The sequence below is a fragment of the Cololabis saira genome, chromosome 11, assembly GCF_033807715.1.
Source record: "Cololabis saira isolate AMF1-May2022 chromosome 11, fColSai1.1, whole genome shotgun sequence".
Classification (NCBI taxonomy): domain Eukaryota; kingdom Metazoa; phylum Chordata; class Actinopteri; order Beloniformes; family Belonidae; genus Cololabis; species Cololabis saira.
Window position 1 is genome coordinate 2,195,707 of NC_084597.1, and position 24,491 is coordinate 2,220,197.

Genomic DNA, 24,491 nt, shown 5'->3' on the forward strand with positions numbered 1-24,491 from the left:
GATAAAAACAGATGTGGAATTTCTATGATACAGAATAAACAGTATAAACATTTAAGGTGCAGCAGTTTGAGGTAGAGAGAGAAAAGAAAAGGAAAAGAAAAGAAAAGAAAAGAAAAGAAAAAGGGACAGTTCTGAATAAAAAGTTTACGTTGTTTTCCTATAATAAGGTGTTTATGTCTAGTTTTGTGGGTGTGCTGGGGACCAACGGAGATTGGGATGAGTTTAGTTAGTCTGGGATTCAAACCTGAGACCACCTGATATATTATACACACATTATGGAAGTAGTTCTATTCTTTGAGGTGAAGAATACCATAGTACCATAGTAAGAATACCATAGTACCATAGTACCATAGTAAGAATACCATAGTACCATAGTAAGAATACCATAGTACCATAGTAAGAATACCATAGTGGGCAAACAGGTGGGAGTAGGGGAATTAAATTCAGTCCAGGAGATGCACGGATAATTTTTTTTTGTAAAACTTTGAATTTTCTTTTAGATGACTAGGATAACTATTACACCAAATAATATTACAGTAATTTAAATGAGGTTAAAACAAAGTTTTATAAAGAGTGAGAAGGGCAGAGCGTGGAATCAGTGTCTCAGTTTGAAAAACACACCGACATATTTAGATAGTTTTTCCACATCGTTGATCTTTATGACATTTAAAGTTTAGACAGTCGTCAATGACGACCCCGAGGAACTTTTTAGAGTTTACTCTCTTTATTTCTTCATCATTTATTACGATCTGAAAGGCCAAATTTTCCATATTTATTCGTTTTTTATTGGAACAAAATAATATATAATTAATTTTCTTAATATTAAGAGAGAATGTATTTACTTTAAACCAAATGTCCACCTTAGAGAGCTCATTGTTAAGGAGGTCTTGGAGTTCATGAATGTTGTTATGTGATATAAAAACTAGTGATGCACCGAAATGAAAATTTGTGGCCGAAATTGAAACCGAAAATAATAATAAACAATTGGCCGAATACCGAACAATACTGAACATGGTTCTTCAGCAGTTTTTCATTTATTTTGCCAATTTTTTTCACCATTGCATAAATCAAATACATTTGATTTAGGCTTTTCAAAGAAAAAAATCTTTTACAAAATTACAAGGTAGAAAATATTTATTGAACATAAAAAACTGAACATTTTTTAATTTCCAGCATTATGTTGTTTTGGTTCCACCTCCTGGTGAATGTTGGTAAATTCTTATGTGGTTACTTTTTGGTTGGCCAACGATTTATGTAATGCGCAACGTTACGGTACGGGAACGGCCAGCTTATTTCCTTATTTTACAACGCCGTTATTAATTGTTCGTTTTTTCCCCACTTATTCCACCGAACACCCAAAGTGTTTTTTTGCCATTTTCGGCCGAACAATTTCGGTTACCGAACAATCAGCAAAAATGATTTTTTTGGAAGACCTTTGAGCAGTTGACCATAGATAATTTATATAAATAATAAAGAGCAATGGCCCCAAAATAGAACCCTGAGGAACCTCATATTTGATGTGTCTATACACGAATCCGGCGACCGGTTTGTGTGTGCCGCCATTGCTGCGGTGACAGGTGTCAATCAATCATGATGCTGTTATTGTAACCTGACGCTTTACAGCATCATTATAGCTGGATTGATGATGTTAGACAGTCCTCCCATAACTAATGAAAGTATCTTAAATTAATGCTGATGTTCATTTAGGGCTGGGCCATATGGACCAAAAGTCATATCTCGATATTTTCTAGCTGAATGTTGATACTCGATATATATCCATATTTTTTCTGTGCCATAATTGGGGTTTCCCCCAAAGCATTATAGCATAGCATCTCTGTTAGCATCTCTGTTAGCATCTCTGTTAGCATCTCTGTTAGCTTCATTTTTTTCTGAGGCAAACCCTTAAAAAAACAGTCAGTTTTAATACAAAGCCTCGTGCCAAATGTCACACAGGTTCCTTTATTAACAGAGGTCTGCACAATATCAAAATGTATAAAACAAATGAAATAAAAATAAACTGCCTGCATATATAGAATAAAAATGCTTCTTGAATAAAATAAAACAAATATCCCTTTCCTGCATAACAATTAAATTAAAATACACTGCAATTAATACAATGTAGACAGTAACAGGCAGACTTTTCCACTGAGGTTGACAGTTGTGCAAATAACAAAACATTTGTGACAATCTCAAATAAAACATTCAAGTCAATTTGTCACAAATAAGCTATATCAAAATCATAAAAAAAAAAAAAATTAATAAATCGATATAAACGATATTGTCTCTTACCATATCGCGTTTGAAAATATATCGATATATAATAAAATCTCGATATATCGCCCAGCCCTGGTTTGAGCGATAAGCAGGAAAGAATAAAGAAATAGGGAGATAAGGGAGTGTATGATTAAACACTGTAATATAGCATACGCTACGTGTGCTGATGTTAGCAAGCTAGCAGCGCGACATTGAATCTTTATGGAAAGGCTACGTGATTAAAAAAAACAACACCTGTTTATGCTTTGTTTTATTTTAGGTATCCAAGAATATTTTATTGATCGCGTCCGATGACCAAAAAAAACCTCAATTCCAGGTCTCTGATTGAAGGGCTTTGACCGTATTGACCGTACTGTTTTCATTTGGGACCAAGTCCTTTCTGTGGATGTTTTGTTTCCACCTCTGGGAACACCTTGGTCCTCGTTCACGCCCAGGAAATCTCTGTAATCCGTACGGTCTGGCACAAGGGGGACCCTTTCATTCAAAAGCGCTGAAATACAGATCCATGAAGAGCCTGGCAGGAGCCGCCGCCGCAGTAATGGCCGCTCCACTTACAGTTTCTGCTGGATTCCTGTTTATTGATATTTGTTGTCATGGATTTGTACATATTGTTGTCTCTGAGAAAGGTAACTAGTGAACCATTTAAGAGCTGAGCCTCTGATCCGGTAGTGGGTCAATGTATTAATCAGTATGTTCTGATTGATGGTATTAAAGGCCTTAGAGAGGAAACACCAACGCCATATTCACCTTTATCTAATGCATCGTTTACCCTCGAGGAGATCAAGTTCAGGTCGTGCTTTTGTTCCTGAATCCCTACTGAGAGTAGGGGTGGGTATTGGGAAGGACCTCACGATACGATACGCATCACGATACTAGGGCTGCAACTAACAACTATTTTAATAGTCGACTAGTCACCGACTATTGAAACGATTAGTCGACTAATCGGATAATTAGTAATTTTTTCTTAAATTTAGTATGTCGCTTTAATTATGTGGCAAATGATAATAAACACGAGAAAGATGGAACTTCAATGAAAAATACAGGACTGTCTCAGAAAACTAGAATATTGTGATAAAATCCTTTATTTTCTGTAATGCAAAAATATCATCCATTCTGGATTCATTACAAATCAACTGAAATATTACAAGCCTTTTATTATTTTAATATTGCTGATCATGGCTTACAGCTTAAGAAAACTCAAATATCCTATCTCAAAAAATTAAAATATTCTGGGAATCTTAATCTTAAACTGTAAACCATAACAGCAATATTAAAATAATAAAAGGCTTGAAATATTTCAGTTGATTTGTGATGATGTAATGATAAGTGGCCCTGTGATGGACTGGTGACCTGTCCAGGGTGTAACTCCTGCCTCTCACCTGAAATGAGCTGGGATAGGCTCCAGCAGACCCCCGTGACCCCGCAAGGGATAAAGCGGGTATAGATAATGAATGAATGAATGAATGAATAATGATCTGAATGTTTTTTTTTTTCTTGTAAGCACTTTGAGATTTCCGAATGGAAAGTGCATTATAAATTAAATTCATTATTATTATTATTATTATTATTATTATTATTATTATTATTATTATTATTATTATTATTATTATTATTATTATTAATAATAATAATGAATCCAGAATGTATGACATTTTTGTTGTTTTAATTGCATTACAATAAAGAAATAAACACAATATTCAAATTTTCTGAGACAGTCCTGTAGATATTTTATTCAACTTTGCCGCTGTTCATACAAAAAGTTAATAAAATGTCCTGTTTAAGACCAAGGACAGGCACAGTGATCAGTTAGACATAAACCATGAATAAATAAACCTCTGTCCATTATTTTTCATTTTTTAAGAACAGGCAAATGTGTTATATAAAAAATAAAATAAAACCTCTCATATTTTTTCTGTATCAAGTGGGTGAAATCGGTTCTGGACGGCAGGACGTTCTCTGGGTTGAACTGGTGTATCATTTGTTGAAACTCGTCACCCAGACCCGACGTGCTTTCTCTTCAAATGCTTGTGCATTACCAAAGTGCTCCCGTGATGAGCAAGGTCTGCTTTGCAAACCTTGCTAGTATCTTTTTATTTACCGTATCGAGGCTAAAAGGCTCAAAAACTTTAGAAGTTTTGTTACGTGCAGCAGCTACAGGACGGGACGCCGTCATTATTGTTTACCCGCTACCGCTCGGCAGAGACGCTAGCGCGCATGCGCGACTCTCGGGAGAGATTGTATTGAAGTGAGACGCCTCACTCCGTTGGAAAAACACGTCTGGCGACAACGTCAACGAATCGTTGCAGCCCTACACGATACTTGAGCCACGATACGATACACATTGCGATATCCCGATTATGCGATATCCCGATTATTATATTCTACATAGTTCACCGAAAAATTTAAAAATGCATTACACATCTTAAAATCCAAGTTGTATATTTGTACATCAGATGATAGTGATGGATCTTAAAATCCCAGTTGCACGTTCATCGGATTATAGTGACAATTCATGGGACAAACTGAGTCAAAACAATGTTTTATTATAACTATACAAGCTAAAGTTACAACATATTTGTATATGTTTTTCATATTATTTACATCATATGAAATTAACATTAAATTTAGTATGAGGTTGCTTTAATTATGTGGCAAATGATAATAAACACCAGAAAGATGGAACTAAAACCAAGGACAGGCACAGTGATCAGTCAGTATAGATATTAATCCATAAATAAATAAACCTCTGTCCATTATTTTTCATTTTTTAAGGACAGGCATTTGTGTTATATAAAAAATAAATTATAAAATGAAATAAAACGTGAAATAAAACCTGAGCTCAGTGCAGGGCCCTCCCGGGGTTGGTAGAGAGTGGCAATGCCCAGGACTGTCACTTAGGTAGGAGCACTGGGTGATGTAATGGGAAAAAGATCGGGGATAAAAAATATTGGAAAAAAAATTAAAATAAAAAATTAAAATCGATATTCAAATTTTGAATATCGATATTGAATCAGCTGGAATTATTGCCATATCGATATTTTTGCCCACCCCTAACTGAGAGGGTGTAATTATATTTAATTTATTAAGATAATCACTCTCTATTGAAAACAACTCTCTCCAGTATTTTGGAGAATGTAGGTAGTATTGATATGGGCCGATAATTTTCATAAAAAATTGTCATAATTGATAATTGTCATTTTTGTCAACAGATTTAAATACAGGAATGATTTTAGCTATTTTGGTCATTACAGGAACAATGTACAGTATACATGTATATAATGTGTATTTATATGTATATAATAAATATATATATATATATATATATATATATATATATATATATATATATATATATATATATATATACATATATATACATATATATTTATCCCGGTTCCAGGTGTTTGGTTTTATGAACAGAAATTTTGATTTGCAAAAATTTGAAGGCGGAGTTAAGGTGTTTCCATGGAGACCAACAACTGCTAGAAAGGCTAAAGCATCTCGTCCTCTCTTTCTCTCTCTCTCTCTCTCTCTCTCCAGGCATGGGTGAGCGGAGCCCCGCCCCCTGAAGCCCCGCCCCCGTCGTTAAAGCCCCTCCCCCCCAGCTAGCGACGCTAGCTAGCATGTATCGCAGGAACGGGCTCTCGGACTGCGCTAGCGTCGACTCGCTCGCAACCGAGGTAAGAGAGGGCGGGGCTTCTGGGTCAGGGGGCGGGGCTTCTGGGTCAGGGGGCGGGGTCTCTTTTTTAAATAGGGCTTGGTCGTCTTGATGTCATCACCTGGCGGAGCCAACGAGGTCACATACATGTTTTCAATATATCAAGTTGATCCGTTCATGCCCCGACAGAGCGGGGGAACGCCAGGCAGCAGAGCCGGCTGTCAGAGCTGACAGCCGGCTCTGCTGCGCCGGGCGCCGGGCGAAGCGCAAAGTGGGGCGCAGGTTTTTGTGCAGAGCGAAGCGACCGGTGTAGAGCGAGATTGCAGAGTCTGAGGCTGAGTCTGTGTTGGATGGAGAGGAGGATACTGTAATGGAGGAGGATTTGTTTAAACTTGCTGCAAAGAGGAAAACACCAGAATCCGCAGTTGACAGTGAAAATGTGAACAAAATGTCTAAAAAAGACTCAGTGTCAGTCCTCTGAGGGCTTTTTCATATAGAACGGGGTGGCGCAGACTCAGCGCAGACTCGGCGCAGGTGGAGCAGAGTCGGCGGCGAGTGGGCGCAGACTCGGAGCAAAGCAGGGCGCGCATGGGTCTCCAACTCTGGTCCTGCATGTTTTAGATGTTTCCTGCTTCAGCACCGTGATACAAGGAGCTGTGTCAACAACAGAACTGTCCAGACCTTGATGACAAGTTAATGACGACCCTTGATTAGAATCAGGTGTGTTCATGCAGGGAAACTCCTAAAACATGCTGGATGGGTGGATCCAGGACCGGAGTTGGAGACCCCTGAACATATTTGTTGCAGGTTGCTTGGCGACCGAAAAAAAGTTTCATATATTGATAAATGATTCAATTGATCCTGATATGAGGCATGGAAATGCTATATTTTATTTTAAATGAACATTTTATTGTTAAAAGAGTCTCATCCCACAGCTCCTCACAGAGACGCCCCGGTGCGCGGCGCCGACCTCGGCTGCAGACCCTGCACACTTGCGAGGAGGCAGCACATACACGGTACACAGAGACGCCGCTGTGCGCCCTCTATGTGAAAAAGGCTTTAGAGGAAAACACACAGGACACACTCAGCTCACGTCCGCAATCTCTCTTTGGTTCGCAATAGTTCGCTTTCGGGAAATTTGTTTACCGGCAAAGAAGAAAAGTGAGGGGGCCCAGTGACTGAAGTAAGCGGGCACTGCCCCCTGGTGCCCGCCCATGGCGCCCACACTGGTAACCATGGTAACCCGTTGCTGTGTTGTGGGTTATTCTGTAACCATGGTAACCATGGTAACCCGTTGCTGTGTTGTGGGTTATTCTGTAACCATGGTAACCATGGTAACCATGGTAACCGTTGCCGTGTTGTTTTTTCTGCGTTCCGTGCTACCACACTGCTGTTTGTTTACACTCACGAGGCTGCCAAAATGGCCGCCGCAACCCAGAATGCACCTTGGTGACCAAGCCCTATTTTTATTTTTATTATTTTATTTATTTATGTATTTATTTCTGACGGCTGCGTCTTGCGTCCGTCAGGCTAGCAGCAGCTCGGACTCGCTGGACGGACTCGGCTACGGCTCTAAGAGCTACGATGCTAACGCGGCTAAGAGCTACGACGCCGTCGTCTTCGACGTGCTCCGCGTGACGCCCGAGGAGTTCGCCGTGAGTTCTTTTTATTACTTTTTTGAAACCGTAAACGTCTTAATTTGTCTTAAATCTCGATCCAATCTGTTTTTTTACTAAATATTTAGGAGAAATGATTCACCAAAAAGTTAAAAAAGTAGAAACATAAACACGATAAACTCACTGATGTTATATTTGGGCTGGAATCTTCTTTGAAAATGGTCTTTTTTTTAAATCTTTTTTCATCTTTTTTTTCTTTTTTTCTCTTTTTTTTATACATATAAAAAGCTTCATATTTTTTACTCTCTTTTTTCTTTTTTCCCTCTTTCATTTTTTTCTTCTTTTTTTCTCTTTTTTTATACGTATAAAAAGCTTCTTTTTAAAATATGTTTTCCTCTCCTTTTTTCCTTTTTTCCTCTTTTTTTCATATTTCCTTTCCTCTCTTTCTCTTCTTTTTATACGTATAAAAAGCTTAATTTTTATATATTTTCCCCCCCTCCTCTTTTCACATTTGGGCTGGAATCTGCCAGATCTGGCAACCTCAACCTAAATTTAGTTTGAAAATGGTCTTAAAAAGTCTTAAATCTTGATCCAAGGGTTAAATTTAAACTTAAATTTTAGAATCTTAATCATTAAAAAAGTTTATTTCATCATTTTGTGGAGAATCTTCCTAAATTTGTGTTGCCAGGTTGGGCAAATTTCAGGCTGAAAATGATAGATTTGGGCGGCTTTTCCTGGTTATTACTAAATATTTAGGAGAAATCATTCACAAATAAATATATATATATACATGTATATATATATATATGTCATATATGTCATGTCTTATTTCAGAGCCAGATCACGCTGATAGACGCGCCGGTTTTCAGAGCGATTCATCCCGAGGTGAGACTTTTATAGCGACTTTCCTGGGTGACACGCTCAGCTGATGGATGAGTGAATGAATGAATGAAGTTCCCATTATTATCGTTACTGTTAATTTAAAGCATGTTTATAGTATGTTTATGGAGTGATCTGAATGATTGTGATGGTTCTGGCTGGTAGAAAAGGTGCCCAGTAAACCTGGGCCTAAATACCAGTTGTACCGGTCATGACGGTGACCCAAACCCCCGTCTGAACTAACACCGAGTGACAACTTAAAATAAACACAACAGACAAATAATGGCTCCTACAACTTTCTTTGTTAATATTTAATATTTTATATATATATATATATATATATATATATAAATACAAATAACTAAACAAACAGCTGTTTTCTTTTATCTTTTAATCGTGTCTCATTAGTACGTAGTACATACTAATAGTAGTATCTAGTAGTATGTACTAATCTAGTACGTACTAACCTAGTAGTATGTACTAATCTAGTATGTACTAACCCAGTAGTATGTACTAATCTAGTATGTACTAACCCAGTAGTATGTACTAATCTAGTATGTACTAACCCAGTAGTATGTACTAATCTAGTATGTAGTAATCTAGTATGTACTAATCTAGTATGTACTAATCTAGTATGTACTAACCCAGTAGTATGTACTAATCTAGTATGTACTAATCTAGTATGTACTAATCCAGTAGTATGTACTAAGCCAGTATGTACTAACCCAGTAGTATGTACTAATCTAGTATGTACTAACCCAGTAGTACGTACTAATCTAGTATGTAGTAATCTAGTATGTACTAACCCAGTAGTATGTACTAATCTAGTATGTACTAATCTAGTATGTACTAATCTAGTATGTACTAATCTAGTAGTATGTACTAATCTAGTATGTACTAATCTAGTACGTACTAACCCAGTAGTATGTACTAATCTAGTATGTACTAACCCAGTAGTATGTACTAATCTAGTATGTACTAATCTAGTACGTACTAATCTAGTATGTACTAACCCAGTAGTATGTACTAATCTAGTATGTACTAATCTAGTATGTACTAACCCAGTAGTATGTACTAATGTGTTTTGTCTGGTTTCAGGAGCTAACGAGCTGCGGGTGGAACGGGAAGGAGAAGCACAGCCTCGCGCCCAACGTGGTGGCGTTTACACGGCGCTTCAACCAGGTACAAGTACATACTGTAGTACATACTAGTACCTACTGTAGTACATACTAGTACCTACTGTAGTACATACTAGTACCTACTGTAGTACATAATAGTACCTACTGTAGTACATACTGTAGTTAATACTACCTACTAACCAGGTACCAAGTAATACATACTGTAGTACATACTAGTACCTACTGTAGTACATACTAGTACCTACTGTAGTACATACTAGTACCTACTGTAGTACATAATAGTACCTACTGTAGTACATACTGTAGTTAATACTACCTACTAACCAGGTACCAAGTAATACATACTGTAGTACATACTAGTACCTACTGTAGTACCTGAAGACGGACACAAAGGACATGCCAGAAGTAAAGGTTGCATTGCATTGTGGGGGATTTACTGAAACAGCAGGAAATAAAAAAAGGGTTTCAACCTCCTTAAAGCGTTAGTGAAGACGAATCAAGTAGTATGCACAAATCTAGTATGCACAAATCTAGTATGCATAAATCTAGTATGCACAAATCTAGTATGCACAAATCTAGTATGCATAAATCTAGTATGCACAAATCTAGTATGCACAAATCTAGTATGCATAAATCTAGTATGCACAAATCAAGTAGAATGCACAAATCAAGTAGTATGCACAAATCAAGTAGTATGCACGAATCAAGTATGCATAAATCAAGTAGTATGCACATAACAAGTAGTATGCACAAATCAAGTATGCACAAATCAAGTAGTATGCATAAATCAAGTAGTATGCACAAATCAAGTATGCATAAATCAAGTAGTATGCACAAATCTAGTAGTATGCACAAATCAAGTATGCATAAATCAAGTAGTATGCACAAATCAAGTAGTATGCACAAACCAAGTATGCATAAATCAAGTAGTATGCACAAATCTAGTAGTATGCACAAATCAAGTATGCATAAATCAAGTAGTATGCACATAACAAGTAGTATGCACAAATCAAGTATGCATGAATCAAGTATGCATAAATCAAGTAGTATGCACATAACAAGTAGTATGCACAAATCAAGTATGCATGAATCAAGTATGCATAAATCAAGTAGTATGCACATAACAAGTAGTATGCACAAATCAAGTATGCATGAATCAAGTATGCATAAATCAAGTAGTATGCACATAACAAGTAGTATGCACAAATCAAGTATACACAAATCAAGTATGCACAAGCAAGTAGTATTCAGGTAACAATACTAGTTTTCAGGTAACGTTTTTGTGCGTTTATTCATGCGTTTTCGACATTTTGGCTTTTTTCTCAAAATTTGGACTCAATTCCTTCTTTTTTTCTCCTTTTTTTCTTCTTTTTTTCTTTTTTTCTCCTTTTTCCATTTTTTTCTTTTTTCTTTTTCCTTTCCTTTTTAATCTTAACATTTTGACTTTTTTTCTCGACATTTCAACTTTTTTTCTCAAAATTTTGACTTTTTCTTCAACATTTCAACTTTTTTCTTCAACATTTTGACTTTTTTCTCGACATTTCAACTTTTTTCATTGACATTTCGGCTTTTTTCTCTACGTTTTTTTCCTGCATTTTTTCGTGTGTGCGTGTGTGCGTTTTTTCATGCGTTTGTGCATTTTTTCGTACGTTTATTCGTGCTTTTTCAGTTAAGTGTTTTTTAACTCGTTTTCAGGTAACGTGTAACCGTTTTGTAACTGGCTTTTCAGGTAACCGTCTTGTTTTTTAACTGGTTTTTCAGGTAACGTGTAACCGTTTTTTAACTGGTTTTTCAGGTAACGTGTAACCGTTTTTTAACTGGTTTTTCAGGTGAGCTTCTGGCTGGTGAGGGAGATCTTAACGGCCAAAACTCTGAAGATCCGAGCTGCGATTCTGAGCCACTTCGTCAAAATAGCCAAGGTGAAGTTTCCCCCGTTTGTCTCGTTTTACTTTAGTTATTTATTCTTATTTTACTTATTTTACTTTTACTTGTTTCATTATTTGTTTCTGCAGAAACTTCTGGATCTGAACAATCTGCACTCGCTGGTGTCGGTCGTGTCGGCGCTGCAGAGCGCTCCGATCTTCAGGCTCACCAAGACCTGGGGGGTAAGAAACCGTTACAGGATTAGAGGTTAAACCTGGGGGGTAAGAAACCGTTACAGGATTAGAGGTTAAACTGGTTAAACCGAGAAATCAGTCGGAGGATTAGAGGTTAAACCAGGAACAATAATTTAATTTAATAATCTAATCAAGTATTATGTATAAATCTAGTAGTATGCACTCGGAATTAAAGTAGTATGTACTCAGAATTATAGTATGCACACATAAATCTAGTAGTATGTACAAACCTCGTAGGGCAAGACATTTTCAAGCCCAAACTTTGCCGTAGTTGATCCGAACTTTGCCGTAACTGATTACGAACTTTGCCGTAGCTGATTACGAACTTTGCCGTAGCTGATTACGAACTTTGCCGTAGCTGATTACGAACTTTGCCGTAGCTGATTACGAACTTTTCCGTAGCTGATCAGTTACGAACTTTGCCGTAACTGATTACGAACTTTGCCGTAGCTGATTACGAACTTTGCCGTAGCTGATTACGAACTTTGCCGTAGCTGATTACGAACTTTTCCGTAGCTGATTACGAACTTTGCCGTAGCTGATTACGAACTTTGCCGTAGCTGATTACGAACTTTTCCGTAGCTGATTACGAACTTTGCCGTAGCTGATTACGAACTTTGCCGTAGCTGATTACGAACTTTGCCGTAGCTGATTACGAACTTTTCCGTAGCTGATTACGAACTTTGACTTAGCTGATTACGAACTTTGCCGTAGCTGATTACGAACTTTGCCGTAGCTGATTACGAACTTTTCCGTAGCTGATCAGTTACGAACTTTGCCGTAACTGATTACGAACTTTGCCGTAGCTGATTACGAACTTTGCCGTAGCTGATTACGAACTTTGCCGTAGCTGATTACGAACTTTTCCGTAGCTGATTACGAACTTTGCCGTAGCTGATTACGAACTTTGCCGTAGCTGATTACGAACTTTTCCGTAGCTGATTACGAACTTTGCCGTAGCTGATTACGAACTTTGCCGTAGCTGATTACGAACTTTGCCGTAGCTGATTACGAACTTTTCCGTAGCTGATTACGAACTTTGACTTAGCTGATTACGAACTTTGCCGTAGCTGATTACGAACTTTGCCGTAGCTGATTACGAACTTTGCCGTAGCTGATTACGAACTTTTCCGTAGCTGATCAGTTACGAACTTTGCCGTAACTGATTACGAACTTTGCCGTAGCTGATTACGAACTTTGCCGTAGCTGATTACGAACTTTGCCGTAGCTGATTACGAACTTTTCCGTAGCTGATTACGAACTTTGCCGTAGCTGATTACGAACTTTGCCGTAGCTGATTACGAACTTTTCCGTAGCTGATTTGGAACTTTGCCGTAGCTGATTACGAACTTTGCCTTAGCTGATTACGAACTTTGCCGTAGCTGATTACGAACTTTGCCTTAGCTGATTACGAACTTTGCCGTAGCTGATTACGAACTTTGCCGTAGCTGATTACGAACTTTGCCGTAACTGATTACGAACTTTGCCTTAGCTGATTACGAACTTTGCCGTAGCTGATTACGAACTTTGCCGTAGTTGATCCGAACTTTGCCGTAGTTGATCCGAACTTTGCCGTAGTTGATCCGAACTTTGCCGTAGCTGATCCGAACTTTGTCGTAGCTGATTACGAACTTTGCCGTAGCTGATCCGAACTTTGCCGTAGCTGATTACGAACTTTGCCGTAGCTGATTACGAACTTTGCCGTAACTGATTACGAACTTTGCCGTAGCTGATTACGAACTTTGCCGTAGCTGATTACGAACTTTGCCGTAGCTGATTACGAACTTTGCCTTAGCTGATTACAAACTTTGCCGTAGCTGGTTACGAACTTTGCCGTAGCTGATTACGAACTTTTCCGTAGCTGATTACGAACTTTGACTTAGCTGATTACGAACTTTGCCGTAGCTGATTACGAACTTTGCCGTAGCTGATTACGAACTTTTCCGTAGCTGATTACGAACTTTGCCGTAGCTGATTACGAACTTTGCCTTAGCTGATTACGAACTTTTCCGTAGCTGATTACGAACTTTGCCGTAGCTGATTACGAACTTTTCCGTAGCTGATTACGAACTTTGCCGTAGCTGATTACGAACTTTGCCGTAACTGATTACGAACTTTGCCTTAGCTGATTACGAACTTTGCCGTAGCTGATTACGAACTTTGCCTTAGCTGATTACGAACTTTGCCGTAGCTGATTACGAACTTTGCCGTAGCTGATTACGAACTTTGCCGTAGCTGATTACGAACTTTGCCGTAACTGATTACGAACTTTGCCGTAGTTGATCCGAACTTTGCCGTAGTTGATCCGAACTTTGCCGTAGCTGATTACGAACTTTGCTGTAGCTGATTACGAACTTTTCCGTAGCTGATTACGAACTTTGCCTTAGCTGATTACGAACTTTGCCGTAGCTGATTACGAACTTTGCCGTAGCTGATCAGTTACGAACTTTGCCGTAACTGATTACGAACTTTGCCGTAGCTGATTACGAACTTTGCCGTAACTGATTACGAACTTTGCCGTAGCTGATTACGAACTTCGCCGTAGCTGATTACGAACTTTTCCGTAGCTGATCAGTTACGAACTTTGCCGTAACTGATTACGAACTTTGCCGTAGCTGATTACGAACTTTGCCGTAACTGATTACGACCTTTGCCGTAGCTGATTACGAACTTTGCCGTAGCTGATTACGAACTTTTTCCGTAGCTGATTACGAACTTTTCCGTAGCTGATTACGAACTTTGCCGTAGCTGATTACGAACTTTTCCGTAGCTGATTACGAACTTTGCCGTAGCTGATTACGAACTTTTCCGTAGCTGATCAGTTACGAACTTTGCCGTAACTGATTACGAACTTTGCCGTAGCTGATTACGAACTTTGCCGTAGCTGATTACGAACTTTGCCGTAGCTGATTACGAACTTTTCCGTAGCTGATTACGAACTTTGCCGTAGCTGATTACGAACTTTGCCGTAGCTGATTACGAACTTTGCCGTAACTGATTACGAACTTTGCCGTAACTGATTACGAACTTTGCCGTAGCTGATTACGAACTTTACCGTAGCTGATTACGAACTTTGCCGTAGCTGATTACGAACTTTGCCGTAGCTGATTACGAAATTTGCCGTAGCTGATTACGAACTTTGCCGTAGCTGATTACGAACTTTGCCGTAACTGATTACGAACTTTGCCGTAGTTGATCCGAACTTTGCCGTAGTTGATCCGAACTTTGCCGTAGCTGATTACGAACTTTGCCGTAGTTGATCCGAACTTTGCCGGAGCTGATTACGAACTTTGCCGTAGCTGATTACGAACTTTGCCGTAGCTGATTACGAACTTTGCCGTAGCTGATTACGAACTTTGCCGTAGCTGATTACGAACTTTTCCCTAGCTAATCCGAATTTTTCCCTAGCTAATCCGAACTTTTCCGTAGCTAATCCGAATTTTTCCGCAGCTAATCCGAACTTTTCCGCAGCTAATCCAAACTTTTCCACAGCTAATCCGAACTTTTCCGCAGCTCATCAGCCGGAGGGACAAGGCTACGTTTGAGAAGCTCGACTTCCTGACGTCCAAGGAGGAAAACTACATCCGCATGCGGGAATACATCGGCTCGGTGAAGATGGAGCCCTGCATCCCCTACCTCGGTAAGCCCCGCCCCCTCCTCACTAAGCCCCGCCCCTCCTCGCTAAGCCCCGCCCCCACTTCCCTAAAACTAAAAAAAAAGTCCATAGCTGTGTCCCAATTCAGGGTGTTCGTAGGCCACGCCTTGGAAGACCTGAAGGCCGTACGGAAGGCTGGACGGACGCTGGTGAAATGAGACGGTCTAGTGGGGGATTTCCTGGTGAAAGAAAGAAAGAAAGAAAGAAAGAAAGAAAGAAAGAAAGAAAGAAAGAAAGAAAGAAAGAAAGAAAGAAAGAAAGAAAGAAAGAAAGAAAGAAAGAAAGAAAGAAAGAAAGAAAGAAAGAAAGAAAAAGAAAGAAAAGGAGCCAGAAGTTGTTGGGGTTTTTTTTTTTTTTTTTTTAATTTTGTTGGAGGAGGTAGAGAGGCGTGTCCGCCGGCGGAAATAATATATTTTTCTGAAAAAAATTTAAATCTGAAAATATTTTTCTGGAAATAAATATTTTTCTGACTGTGCGCAATGAATGTTGGGATATGGTGGTGGAGGAAACAACGATGCATCCTCAGGGATTAAAGTTCTCCGTACTGGGTACGGATTTCCGTCCTGGGGATTTTTTTGGGATATTTTTTTATGAGATCAGCGCAAATCCGACAAAAAATACCGGGGTGTCTGTAGCGCCGCGGTGACTTGTCGAACGGCGCCCACTGCAGTCAATCAGCTGTTTGCTGTGCACACACAGTAAAGTTCTCCTCTGGTTTTAGATGCACGTAACCTGACACCTAATAGCCTACGGCGTAGGGTACGCGGCGTAACGGTGCGCGTCGCCGCGTACCCTACGCCGTAGCCTACGCCGTCGATTTAACGCGGAACCATAAATCAGGCTTACATGCGCATCTGCCGCGAAAAATGTTCCCACCGTCGCCGGTTTCGGCTGTTTCTCGACCCCAAACTGGTATTTGTTGTATGTTTTTATTTTATTTTTTTAAATATCTTTTTAAAATGTTGTTTTTAAGTTCCAGCTGGGTTATATTCGAGAGATTATTCAGCAATGTCAGTGGTTGCGTGACAGCAGCTTCAGGCTCGGCGCCAGCTCCGCCACGATGGAGAGGGATATTCCTGTTTATTCACCCCCTCATTCATTCACCCCCTCATTCATTCACCCCCTCATTCATTCACCCCCTCGTTCATTCACCCCCTCATTCATTCACCCCCTCATTCATTCACCCCCTCATTCATTCACCCCCTCATCCATTCACCCCCTCATTCATTCACCCCCTCATTCATTCACCCCCTCATTCATTCACCCCCTCATTCATTCACCCCCTCATTCATTCACCCCCTCATTCATTCACCCCCTCATTCATTCACCCCCTCATCCATTCACCCCCTCATTCATTCACCCCCTCATTCATTCACCCCCTCATTCATTCACCCCCTCATTCATTCACCCCCTCATTCATTCACCCCCTCATTCATTCACCCCCTCATTCATTCACCCCCTCATCCATTCACCCCCTCATTCATTCACCCCCTCATTCATTCACCCCCTCATTCATTCACCCCCTCATTCATTCACCCCCTCATTCATTCACCCCCTCATTCATTCACCCCCTCATTCATTCACCCCCTCATTCATTCACCCCCTCATCCATTCACCCCCTCATTCATTCACCCCCTCATTCATTCACCCCCTCATTCATTCACCCCCTCATTCATTCACCCCCTCATCCATTCACCCCCTCATTCATTCACCCCCTCATTCATTCACCCCCTCATTCATTCACCCCCTCATTCATTCACCCCCTCATTCATTCACCCCCTCATCCATTCACCCCCTCATTCATTCACCCCCTCATTCATTCACCCCCTCATTCATTCACCCCCTCATCCATTCACCCCCTCATTCATTCACCCCCTCATTCATTCACCCCCTCATTCATTCACCCCCTCATTCATTCACCCCCTCATTCATTCACCCCCTCATTCATTCACCCCCTCATTCATTCACCCCCTCATTCATTCACCCCCTCATTCATTCACCCCCTCATTCATTCACCCCCTCATTCATTCACCCCCTCATCCATTCACCCCCTCATTCATTCACCCCCTCATTCATTCACCCCCTCATTCATTCACCCCCTCATTCATTCACCCCCTCATTCATTCACCCCCTCATTCATTCACCCCCCCACGACGGGACAGCCTTGTAGCTGTCACCGGTGTGTCTATCAGGGGGAATCAGGGCAGTTAAATGAGAGTTAAAGGGGCAGTTTGGTGGTAGCCAGCTTAGTTAGCCTGGGAGCTAAGTGTAAGTGTACTGCTTGTTCTTTTTTAAAGGTTGTATAACAGCTACAATCACAACACCTGTGGAAATGGATGTGTGTTTAAATGTGACTAATGTTAAAGTTGGTAACACCGTGAGGGAGTAGGGGGGAATGGGGGGGTCGTTACAGTATTTTTGTGCTTGTTTTTCTTCCCTTTGCAGCTCAGTTTAATGAGGCTTCACTTGTTATTGACCATCAGTCATTAAAATGTTCTACACTAAAGGTACTTACACGTTGCTAAATAACTAACTGCTAAGCCAATGGGTCTTAACTGTACCTTGTAATCCAAACTTGCAACCTATCCTTCCCCCTGATGGTTGAAATGACTAAATTTAAACCACCGGGGGGGGGGGGTCTGAAAACTTTCCGTCCTGGATTTTTTTTTGCTTTAATCCCTGCATCCTTCAAACAGCGGGAAGAGAAGCTGCATTTGAAGGAGCCTTGCAACCGGGACAGCCTTCGGCGCCGCTGTGACGTAATCGGCCTCAAATCCAGCCCTGAAGGACCAGAACCTGAATTGGGACACAGCTTAAATGTTGAGAAAGTGCAGAGATAATGATAGCTAGGGCGGCGCTAAAGAGCCGCTGGAATCAAACTACCAACCCGGTTCGGGTCCGGTTCTAACGGTTCTGGTTCTGTTTCTGGTTCTGGTTCTGGTCTGGTTCCGGTTCTGGTTCTAACCGGTTCTGACCCGGTTCTCAGGGATCTTCCTGCTGGACCTGATCTACATCGACTCGGCCAACCCGTCCTCCGGAAGCATCTTAGAGACGGAGCAACGAACCAACCAGATGAACAACCTGCTGCGTCTGGTATCGGACCTGCAGACGTCCTGCAGCTACGGTGGGACCACTTCCGGTTTACTCACTTCCTGTTTACTCTACTTCCTGTTCCCTTACTTCCTCTACTTCCTGTTCCCTTACTTCCTCTACTTCCTGTTCCCTTACTTCCTCTTGTACTTCCTGTTCTTCTTGCCATTAGTTTGTCTATTTATTTTCTTACTTCCTCTAGTATTTCCTCTTTTTCTTACTTCTTTTTTCGCTTACTTTTTTCCTACTTCCTCTAGCATTTCCTCTTTTTCCTACTTCCTCTTCCTCCGCTCACTTCCTGTTCCTACTTCCTGTTCCAGATCACCTGGCGACTCTTCCTCACGTCCAGAAGTATCTGATGTCCGTCCGCTACATCGAGGAGCTGCAGAAGTTCGTGGAGGACGACAATTTCAAGTTAGTTCCCACTGAGATTACGGGGAATAAACCTATTATATATATATATATATATATATATATATATATATATATATATATATATATATATATATATGTATATATATATATATATATATATATATATATATATATATATATATTCATGGATATCATGTGACGTCACACAGTACTCGCAGCGCCATCTTTAGGACCGACTTTCAACATGCCGTCTATCTGTTGTGCCGTGGGATGCGACAACAATAAGTCTAAAAAAACGGGATTGACCTTTTATCAGTGCTTTAAGTGGGCCGTGGGATATTGTGATATTTAAATGTTCTTTTATTTTCTTCCTTTCACTCGTGTTGAAAGCCGGTTAAAGCGCTGTAGGAAACAGTCATGATGAGGAACGGCTGATCCAGTTAGTTGAAATGAGAAGTTATCTCTATGATTCCTCCTCATTTCACCACAAAAACCACAATAAAGTGGCAGAAATAAATAATATCCTATTATTATATAGGTCCCGGAACATCGGACGGGAGGGAGAGAAAAGGTCCTGTAAGTGGGGAAAAAAACAACATTAATGCCGCGTTCCATTTGTCCTCGGAAGTCGGAATTTCCCAGTTCCCAGTGGGAATTTTCAACTGGAACGCCCCTCGAAGTGGGATTTCCTACTGGGAAAGTGGGAGAAGCTTCACCACCCCCGAGTTACCATTCCAAGATGGCTGCCTTTCCCAGTTCCGATTTCCGAGGTAAATGGAACGCGGCATTAATAACTACGTGTGGTGACGCAATCAAACAGCAAACAGCGTGGAATGAGCGGCGTGTGGTGTTAAATGCAGCAAACATGTCAGCATGTCAGATCATTACTGAGATGTGGGGAAAAAGCAGAGGAGAAATGATCCAGGCTGAGTTGGATTTGGGAAACGGCTTGGAGCTTCGCCGGTGTATGGAGAAAGATTGTGGACCAGGTAGATATATATGTCCGCAAACGACAAATCTGGCAGGTTTTTGGCAGACCGGAGTGGAGTCAGTAATTGATTAGCTATTATATACGGATCGAAACCTAAAGTGTCAATTTTCTGTAGATACCGTTGCTGTTCTTCGGGAGTTAAGTGAGTTATTAGGTGAGACGTCATATTGGCTGCGCAACGTGAAGGTCCTCGGTCGGTCCTCAAGATGGCGCTGACAACAAAAAATGTCACGTGACTGAAACCCATGAATATATATATATATATATATATATATATATATATATATATATATATATATATATATATATATATAAAAATTACCATCCAACAGTATATGCTATGAAAACTTGTTTCTTGTCTAAATCTTTACACTTAAACTACATAACGTAGGCTTAGGCCTATTTTGAACATGAACTGAACCACTGCATTTGCAGAAATATTTTCTCCTAATATTGTTTTTACATGTGCCAAATAAAAAAAAATAGACAAAATTAATATTTTTTTTATTCTTTCTGGATATCAGTTTAACAGAAAACATGGGAGCTGCAATCAGCAATGTCAGAGCTTGTTTCATCTTCTCTGGATTTTTGGTTGTGATCCTGTAAAATATGAGGATATGCTTTTTCTAGATTCTTTTCATTTTTTCATTCATTTGACTGACTGTATCTTTTATTTTGGCGGGACGGAAGTCGCACTTTTGGAATGCAAGAAAATCTGGTTGGTTTTCAAAATAAAACCTCTTCCTGTGGGCGCGACTCACTCCCGGTATCAAGATCACACACAAGCAGAATGAACACGGACTCTGTGTATTTTGGTTTTTATTACTTTTTAATAACTACTATAATGGTGAAAATACTTTGGGTGGGGGGGTAAATGTTGTCCCTACTGAGGATAAAAATAATTCAGCAGAGGGTTGGACGTGTAAACCAGAGGGGGAAATCCCCACCATCCCCACCGGAAAATCACACCCTGGATATATATGTATATATATATATATATATATATATATATATATATATATATATATATGTATATGTATATAATAGGGGTGTCACGGTACACACAAGTCACGGTTCGGTACGTACCTCGGTACAGGGGTCACGGTTCGGTACGGGTTCGGTACGGGTTCGGTACGGGTTCGGTACGGGTTCGGTACAACAGAAAAAAAATACAAAAAGTCCCAAATGTATAAGACGAGTTTTTTCTTCCTTTATTTTGATCATAGCATTTGAAAGTTAAAGTTTGTTCAATTGGCTACAAAACTAAAAAGCATCTCTTATTAAAATGTAAAATAAATAGAATAAAACATTTAACTTGTGCATTAGTGTTTTTAATTTTACCACGGACTGGTTTATGTGAGCGCGGGATGGGACATTGTAACGAGGCTCGTGCACTTTTAATAAATACTTGAACCCGGGCTCCTCTACTGCTGCACATGGGCAGAGCCGTCTGGGGGCGGAGCATTCTCCATGGGCCCTTATGATAGTCATTTTAACGTTCAACAACATCCTACCATCAAACTACATTTATTCTCACTTTTATTGAGCCAAGCCTATAGACCTATGCTGCAGAAAGCAGAGTAAAGTCACACACACACACACACACACACACACACACACACACACACACACACACATACACACACACACACACACACACACACACACACACACACACACACACACACACACACACACACACACACACACACACACACACACAAGCCTGTCAGCTGTCAATCACATGGCTCTGAAAACTCTGATAGTCACAGACCGACTCAGTTCCATCTTTGATACAGCTTAAATACAAAAAAAACATAACTGGTCTAAAATGACACAATCTATTTAGATAGATATAGACACAGCGGTCTATAACATCATTTCTGAGCTCTATAACAGAGAATAGACTCGGCGGTCTCGTTAACAACACAAGCACATTACAGGCAGCTGGTCAAGACACATTCTGATAAAGAAATTATTTAAGAAGGTAACACTGACTCACCAATGGCAGTCGCCTCTTCCATAACCCAAAATAATCCAGGTAACGTGGAAAACAGGGTAACATTCAAAACTTTGTACAAATTTAGTCCTCTTTTAAACTTTAGCGCTAATCTCCTTCACTGTGACTGTTAAGGCTGATTTATGGTACCGCGTTACACCAACGCAGCGCCTACGGCGAAGGTTGCGCGTCGCCGCGTAACCTCGCCGTAGACTGCGCCGTACCCTACGGCGTACGCTCTGCGTCGATTTAACGCAGAACCATAAATCATGCTTTACAGCCAACCCGCTTTGGCTCACGGCCCCGGTGCGTTCAGGACAGTTGTAAATTAAGAATTAGAACATTTTATCGTTATTACAGCCTACAATTTATGATGATATATGAATTGCACATATATTTATTGATATGCACAGACTAGCACACATTTAGGTCTGTAATGGAACGTGACTTTTGATATTTATAAGGGAAAAAAAAACGATGATTGATTTTTTTTTTTTTTTTTTTTTTTAACTCAGTCAGGCGTATTCGCCGTATGACTGCGTGTACCGAACCGTGACCCCCGTACCGTGACGGGACGGGACGAATACAAATACCGTTACACCCCTAGTATATAATATTATATCTATTTGTCTCCCAGGTTGTCTCTGAAGATCGAACCAGGAAACAGCTCCCCTCGCATCGCTTCCTCTAAGGAGGACCTGGCGGGTGAGAAACTCTTCCTCTACTTCCTTTTCCTACTTCCTTTACTTATTTTTCCTACTTCCTCTTGTACTTGTTATTTTTCTTACTTCCTTTACTTTTCTTTTACTTCCTCATCTTTTTTCCTTACTTCTTGTACTTCCTCTACTTGTTTTTCTTACTTCCACTTATTTTTCTTTCTTCCTCTACTTCTTTTTCCTACTTCCTCTTGTACTTCCTCTTCTTCTTACTTCCTCTACTCATTTGTCCTATTTCCTCTCTTTCTTCCTCCCATTTTTCTTACTTCCTTTTCTTTCTCGTACTTCACCCTTACTTCCTCTACATCTTTCTTTTATTTCCTCATCTTCTTTCCCTTACTTCCTCATTTTCCTTTTTTTGTTTCTCTTATTTTGCTTACTTCCTGTACTTATTTTACCTACTTCCTTTTTCTTACTTCCTCTACATCCTCATCTTTCCCCATTCTTCTTTTACTTGCCGTTCTTGTTTTTCTTACTTCTTCTTCTTCTTCTTACTTCCTCTACTTTTTTCCCACTTCCTCTTTTTTACTTCCTCTTCTTTTTCATTACTTTATCTACTTCTTTTTCCTAATTCCTCTTCTTTTTCATTCTTCATTCTCTTTCTTATGTTTACTTCCTTGTCTACTTCCTCTACATCTTTATCTAACTCCTTCTTTTTCTTACTTACTCTTCTTTCTCACTCCCTCTCCTTCTTTTCCTCCTGCATATTCTTTCACTTTCTCTACTTCTTTCTTTTACTTCCTCACCTTCTTTCCCTTACTTCCTCTTCTTTTTTACCCACTTCCTATTTTACTTCCTCTTCTTTTCCAGTACTTTGTCTACTTCCTTTTTCTTACTTCCTCTACTTCTTTTTCCTACTTCCTCTTGTACTTCCTCTTCTTTTTACTTCCCCTACTTCTTTCCCTTACTTCCTCTACTCATTTGTCCTATTTCCTCTCTTTCTTCCTCCCATTTTTCTTACTTCCTTTTCTTTCTCGTACTTCACCCTTACTTCCTCTACATCTTTCTTTTATTTCCCCTACTTCTTTCCCTTACTTCCTCATCTTCCTTTTTTTGTTTCTCTTCTTTTGCTTACTTCCTGTACTTATTTTACCTACTTCCTTTTTCTTACTTTCTCTACATCCTCATCTTTCCCCATTTTTCTTGTACTTGCCATTCTTCTTCTTCTTCTTCTTCTTCTTCTTCTTCTTCTTCTTCTTCTTCTTCTTCTTCTTCTTCTTCTTCTTCTTCTTCTTCTTCTTACTTCCTCTACTTTTTTCCCACTTCCTCTTTTTTACTTCCTCTTCTTTTTCATTCTTCTTCATTGTCTTTCTTATGTTTATTTCCTTTTCCTACGTCCTTTACTTCTTTTTCCTACTTCCTCTTGTACTTGTTCTTTTTCTTACTTACTCTACTTTTCTTTTACTTCCTCATCTTTTTTCCTTACTTCTTGTACTTCCACTTCTTTTTCGTTCTTCCTCTTGTACTTCCTCTTCTTCTTACTTCCTCTACTTCTTTCTTTTACTTCCTATTCTTCTTTCCCTTACTTCCTCTTCTTTTTACCCACTTACTCTTGTACTTCCTCTTCTTTTCCAGTACCTCGTCTACTTCTTTTTCCTACTTCCTCTAGTATTTCCCCCCGATGACATCACAGATGAGAAAGTCTTTCCTCTCTTTTGTTTCCAGACGTGTCGTCGGTTTCCTCCTCCAGCAGGTGGAGCCGCCGCCCGACCGACGCCTCGCTGCAGGTTCCCACGCCCACTTCCTGTTCCGACTTCCCGCCCTCGAACCACCGCAAGAGCCACAGCCTGGGCAACAAGTGAGTGACATCACTTCCTGTCAGGAGGAAGTGCTTACATCACTTCCTGTCAGGAGGAAGTGCTTACATCACTTCCTGTCAGGAGGAAGTGCTTACATCACTTCCTGTCAGGAGGAAGTGGCAGTCTGGGCAACAAGTGAGTTACATCACTTCCTGTCAGACGGAAGTGGCCATAGATATATAA

The 24,491-nt window shown here is 40.0% G+C and overlaps 1 protein-coding gene across 1 annotated transcript in view; it reads left to right on the forward strand.

The window, feature by feature from the left end:
- LOC133454515 (ras-specific guanine nucleotide-releasing factor RalGPS1-like) overlaps positions 1–24,491 on the forward strand; it is a 42,282-nt gene that overhangs the window by 2,495 nt on the left and 15,296 nt on the right. Inside the window, exons 2-12 of the mRNA XM_061733237.1 lie at positions 5,815–5,954; positions 7,462–7,587; positions 8,383–8,433; positions 9,526–9,609; positions 11,396–11,485; positions 11,579–11,671; positions 15,197–15,323; positions 18,325–18,462; positions 18,749–18,842; positions 22,431–22,498; positions 24,175–24,307. Of these exons, the coding sequence (XP_061589221.1) occupies positions 5,898–5,954; positions 7,462–7,587; positions 8,383–8,433; positions 9,526–9,609; positions 11,396–11,485; positions 11,579–11,671; positions 15,197–15,323; positions 18,325–18,462; positions 18,749–18,842; positions 22,431–22,498; positions 24,175–24,307 (1,061 nt within the window). The 5' untranslated portion in view covers positions 5,815–5,897. The remainder of the gene's footprint in view (positions 1–5,814; positions 5,955–7,461; positions 7,588–8,382; positions 8,434–9,525; positions 9,610–11,395; positions 11,486–11,578; positions 11,672–15,196; positions 15,324–18,324; positions 18,463–18,748; positions 18,843–22,430; positions 22,499–24,174; positions 24,308–24,491) is intronic.